The sequence below is a fragment of the Egretta garzetta genome, unplaced genomic scaffold (assembly GCF_000687185.1).
Source record: "Egretta garzetta isolate BGI_Z169 unplaced genomic scaffold, ASM68718v1 scaffold383, whole genome shotgun sequence".
NCBI classification, from domain to species: domain Eukaryota; kingdom Metazoa; phylum Chordata; class Aves; order Pelecaniformes; family Ardeidae; genus Egretta; species Egretta garzetta.
Window position 1 is genome coordinate 1,642,042 of NW_009259100.1, and position 3,221 is coordinate 1,645,262.

The 3,221-nt window shown below is 47.0% G+C and overlaps 1 protein-coding gene across 1 annotated transcript in view; it reads right to left on the bottom strand.

The window, feature by feature from the left end:
- Positions 1–2,439: 2,439 nt before the first annotated feature.
- The window catches only part of BCL9 (BCL9 transcription coactivator), an 11,359-nt gene continuing 10,577 nt past the window's right edge, over positions 2,440–3,221 (bottom strand). Inside the window, exon 9 of the mRNA XM_009635206.2 lies at positions 2,440–3,221. Within this exon, the coding sequence (XP_009633501.1) occupies positions 2,440–3,221 (782 nt within the window).

The following is a 3,221-nucleotide window of genomic DNA, read 5'->3' on the forward strand; positions in this document are numbered from 1 at the left end:
GTTGCACTGTGACAATTCCCGTGCAAGGTCCTCAAAAGGGAGCTGTGCAACCATTTAAAGAAGAGGTAACTCCGCTCTACAGAAATAACACTTACTGTGTCATTGTCAGCTCTTTCTAAAATCTTGACAAGCCCGTGCTTCGCTGCTTGTCTTGTTAGAGGGAAGCACCACAACATAGCATCCTACACTTTGTCAAAAGAGTAATCCTCACCCAAAATCATTGTAAATTTGCATGACAGCACAAAGGTGAATTTGGAAGCAGGCAACAGAAGGCTCTGAGGCTTGCATGCCTCCAATGGCGCATGGCTTCACTCATTTTGTAACACCAGCAACAAAACTTTGGTAAGCCGGCCACTCACAGCATTTCTTTTTCTGCCTGTTAAGGCTCAGTTCACTCTGAAAAACTCTCACACATAAGCATATTAAAGACACCCATTCTCCACATGAAGTTTCACACTAATAGCCAGCCCTTTGAGGAAACTACTCATCGAAATAATTTCAAGTAACAGTAAGTGGAAGGAAGAACGTAGATTACACGCTCCATACACAGTGCTGGGGGACCAGAGAGCAACCACAGAGCCCACACCCTGCCCTACAGATCTACATCTGCCTCATCCTGGTCTTCTCCAGAAGCGGGGCTCAACTCCCAATCCAAGTTTCAGTATTCAGTCTTTCACTCCTCATAGGCAAAACCATAAACCCTTCTTACTGAAATCCTCTCAAAAGGCAAGTTTGAAAAGACAGGGGATTAGGAAGAGATCAATGAGAAGTGCAGCAAAGCAACAATTTACCCAGCAGGGTTGTCTTGATAAAAATCTGCTCACTGATGATTTCTCTCTCACCTCTGTTATTTAAGTTCATCTGTTCACCACTAGCTCAGCCTCTGAGGGCTGGCAGTCAGAGACCCTACCCAATTCAAAAGCCCCCAGGAGGGGACACAACCCCAGTGCCCCACACAGGGCTGGACTCCAGCACTCATGCTGCAGCTTAAGGAAAGCTCAAAACCACGTACCTTGTAGTGCTGCAAACACTCACCAGAAGGAAGTGACGGAGACAACAAGTTTCATCTATTCCTTGACGCTCAACAAATTGAGGTAGAAAGACTGTAACTATCGTCCCTGGGGCATTCTGAAATAAGACCTCACTCATTTCGAGGAAAAACAAGCTCAGTTCAGGATTAAGCAAACAGAAGCGCCTTGCAAGGAACATGCAGCTGCCTACAGACCAGACTTTTAGGAGCTGCCAAAGCTTACTCCACCTGGCCTCTAGGATGGCTGTAATCATAAGGAAGAGCAAACAGTCACCTGGCCAGCCATCTGACATACATAGAAACAACTGGACTGGGTAAAGAAGACAGTTCATTTTTGTAAGAAACAATATATTTTATTTTTCTGACACCACAGCCCTGGCGAGTGGTTTTGTACCAAATTTAATGGAGGTTACACAGAACGTTTTACGCTGGGGAGGAAAAAAAAAAAAATAACCACAAAAAAAATCCTGGATAACTTTTAGTGTCTGTTCCACTCCCACATTAATAAAATCACTTGGGGTTTCTAAGAAAAGGAGAATAGGAAACAGTGAGAGAGACTACTGTAGGATGTAACAGTGTCCAAGTCCAGCCCCTTCCTAAAAGTGGGAAGAGTCCCCACACGAGGAGAGGCTCTCCTAGATTTACTCCCCAAAATAACACAATGTATTGCAGCTGCCATAGGAGGAGACAGAAGGGGGACGGAGAGAGAGAAGCCTATTTAATAAGGAGTGGGAGGGAGAGACAGAAGGTGCTGGACAGCACGCCATAATTTGAAAAATATGTCCTTAACTTATTATTTATTTCTTTTAAAAGATTCCCCTCACTGAACTTAAGTTCCTTTTTGTGCTTTTCATTAATACTCTGCTCTGAGGTCGTAGTTTGGTTTTTCTATACATTGGAGTTGAAGGAAAATAGTCCGAAGTTCTGAAGATGGATTCTCCACCTAAAGTAAACAGCCTAGAATCCCATTCTCCTCTCACCCCGAAGACTAAAGTCTCTGCTAAAATCCCTTTTACAATATAGTACAGTACACAAAAAACCCCAAAAATAACCGAGAGTCCTGGGAGAAGCCAGTCCGAAGGACGTAAACATACAGAGAATGGTGCAACTTGTGACAAATGGCAATTCTCAAAATACAGCTACAGATTCTCAAAGCAGGTGCCATCACGGGATACCCAAGTCCACAAAAATAATTTTTAAAAAATAAATCTTAAAAAAAAAACAACCTGTTAAAATGAATAATTTTTTTTTTCAGGTAATTCCATACATTCGAGATTTCCCAAAGCGTCCTCTGGTCTCTTTTCACCTATTGCATGGCCAAACTGTACTCCTGAAGCTCCCAAAAAAGCGCTCAGGACTTGGAATCTCATCTTGACAAGGATCAGAACATCCAGTCTTATGGTAGCAGCTTAAAACATCATGTTCCCTGGGTTTCCAGGGCCTTGGCTAAATCCTCCCATGCCAACATCAGCAGCCATACCTCGGGGCCTCATCTGGGGGGGAATCATGATGTTTTGTTGGGGTCCCATCATGCCCTGCATTGACATCATCATACCAGGTGACCCTACAGGGCCCGGGTGGCTGTACAGCCCCGCGGGGGCTCGGTCCTTGCCTGGGATCATGCCCACAGCGGCCACGGGGTTACTCATTAGCGCGGGCTGGCCAGGCATTGCCGTTTGTGCTGGTGACATCATGCGGTGGTGCGGCCCCATCATGCCTTGCTGCAGGAAGGCAGGCGGTCTCATTGGGTTATGACCTGGCATAGACGGAGCCGTCCCAAGAGGGATATCTGGAGTTCCCACTGGCCCGGGGCCCCCCATGCCAGGCAATGTTAGTCCCATCCTTGGGGTCTGCTCTCCTATCATCCCCTGCATGTGGGAAAACCCAGGCCCAGGTCCCTGCGGCTGCTTGCGACCTGGCACCTCCCCACGAGGGAAATACTGTAGTGTCTGGCTGGGCTTCTCCGACGGGATAATCCTGGACAGGTCAAACTCAGGTATTCCCGTGGCTCCAGGACGAATCACCTCCTGCAGCTCTGGATCAGTGAAAACCGAAGGCATATTGTTTCCAAGAACAGTGAAGGAGTCTGGACCGCCAGGGCCTCCAGTCTTGCAAAGTGCTGGATCTGTCGAACTTTGGGGCAGGTTGGTAGGACGCCCCAGAGGTCCTTCCCCGTGGAAGCCCATTCCTG